The sequence below is a fragment of the Pteropus vampyrus genome, unplaced genomic scaffold (assembly GCF_000151845.1).
Source record: "Pteropus vampyrus isolate Shadow unplaced genomic scaffold, Pvam_2.0 Scaffold27, whole genome shotgun sequence".
Taxonomy (NCBI): domain Eukaryota; kingdom Metazoa; phylum Chordata; class Mammalia; order Chiroptera; family Pteropodidae; genus Pteropus; species Pteropus vampyrus.
The window spans coordinates 1,801,591-1,803,769 of NW_011888808.1; the positions used below are offsets into that span (position 1 = coordinate 1,801,591).

Sequence of the window (2,179 nt, forward strand, 5' to 3'; positions counted from 1 at the left end):
ATTGAGGCTCAAAGAGGCTAAGTGGCTTTTCTGATCTAGCATAACCAAATCTCTTTGATCAAGCACATGTTTTCAGCTATCCATTGGTACCTTTTTTCAGAAAATTGCTAATTTTTTTTCTATCCAAAATAAGTCATTTCTGTTATTTATAATTTCATCAATCCTCAAAAAATTTAAAAAATGGTCTTACAAATAAATTCAAACATCTTTACCTCTACATCTTTACAATTATCCACAGTTCTCTTATACTTTGAATGATGTAGCTGATTTAAGCTTTTATATGTATGATTAAAATACATGTTAAAACATTTATATCTACATTATAAACCCTTTTAAAATTGCATATATATTTTGACAGGAATTCCTTAAATGTGAGTTCTCCGCACTGATGATACTGTCAGAGCACTGTATGAAGACCTTGTGAATATATTCATTAATTAAATTCACAAATTCCAGATATAATAATTGTATATGAAGGACTTTTAGTCACTAATATGGGTTTCAACAACAGTTGAAATATAATTACGGGTTTCTAGACATGATATTAATCTCCTATAGCAGAAAGTTGAATGCTCCTCAAATCATGCAATTATTTGAAATATGGGGAAATATAAATTGATTTTTTACATATTTGCTGTAGTTAATTATACTAAATATATTTGGGATTGTAGGATGGGATTTCGAATGTAAAGATATGTATAATAGTCAATTAATTACAATGTGTCATACACAAATATGTATTCTCATAAGTAGAGCTGACCATAAGGGTAGGTAAAATGAGAGAAATAAACAAGCTTTGTATTTTCATATAAACCTTGTTATGAACACATGCACAATTTTGTATCCTTGTTATGACAATTTAAAGAAGCTTAAGGATAATGGGAAAAATGTTTTAGTGGATTGTCATTAAATGATATTATTTTACTTTGTTTTTAACAATGCTTCCCCATGAAGAGTACAGAAACGGAATTAAAAGTTTACTCCAAAATGTATATGCCATTGTTTCTTTCATATGATTTTGAGGCAAGTGTTAAATCCCAAATGACAGCATATTCAGGTAAATGCAGTCAAAGATAATTTCAGTAAGAAAAGAGCTGTTGCTAATCAGAACTCGTACATACTGAATGACTTAATGTTTCCTCTGTAAGGAAGAGCGACTTTTACACAGCCTTGATGAATCTAAATCATGATGAATCTTCTCTGGTTAGTAAATTATGGTGTTTCCTCACCACACAACAATACAGACAGTTAAACTAAAACAATTTAAAAATTTCCACAATACTCTCCAATAATTTGTATTTATCTACCTATCATGTGGAAAACCTTCATAACAACAGGAGGAAATATAATTTGTACAGCACATCTTTGTAGCCTCGCTAATGCAAGATCGTTTTAAACTTTGCATTTCCTTTCCTAACTGTCCCTAGGACACATTTTTCATTTTTCCTAATTTAAATTTTTTCCACCCCTAGCAGTTGCAGCGGCTCTCATAAAAATGTTTGTCAGCTAAGATTTCTCTTAAAATTTGCCCAAGAGCACATTACATGTACATTTCTTGTTTAAAGGGATGCTTCTGAATAAATTCAATGAAAGTTATTTGTACATATGGCTCAATTTTAAATACAAGCTATTCACAGATCATAACACATTAACATCAAACTGACTTTGAATGCTGATTTGCAAGCTGTTCATGGGTATATAAGAAAATAGCAAAATTGCTCAGGCCTATTCCACATCAAATTGAAGCTGATATAGATCAAAAAATATATATATTCATGTTCACCTTCATTGTCCTTCAGGGTGAAGTTTGGGTTTATAGACAGGTGTTCATCAAGAAAAAAGTTAAACCTTGGTCCATTGGCAAAATCATCTTTATCAGTGGCACTGATGGTATGAATAACCTAAAGAAAAAACAAACACAAAATAGTAAATTTAACTTCGCTTATTCTCTTGATTTTAATTATAATATAACATTTTCAGCTGTTAACACAAAAGGATTTGTAAAAGAACTCTTTATCCACCTTCAGTGTTTTCAGATTTATCTAGCAGAAGTACCAATTAACTTGATCTTACTTGCATTAGATTTCAGGAAACATATTCTGATACAACTTATAATCACTCACATTTTATTTTCTAGCATAGCTGAAACATTAGATTTTTTTTTCCTTTATCACCCACA

The 2,179-nt window shown here is 30.3% G+C and overlaps 1 protein-coding gene across 3 annotated transcripts in view; it reads right to left on the reverse strand.

The window, feature by feature from the left end:
• Positions 1 to 2,179, reverse strand: part of CDH18 (cadherin 18) — a 272,418-nt gene that overhangs the window by 27,674 nt on the left and 242,565 nt on the right. Inside the window, exon 6 of one of the 3 annotated variants that reach the window (XM_011356437.1) lies at positions 1,784 to 1,901. The exons of the other annotated variants lie outside the window; for them this stretch is intronic. Within the exon in view, the coding sequence (XP_011354739.1) occupies positions 1,784 to 1,901 (118 nt within the window). The remainder of the gene's footprint in view (positions 1 to 1,783; positions 1,902 to 2,179) is intronic. 3 annotated transcript variants of the gene reach the window in all.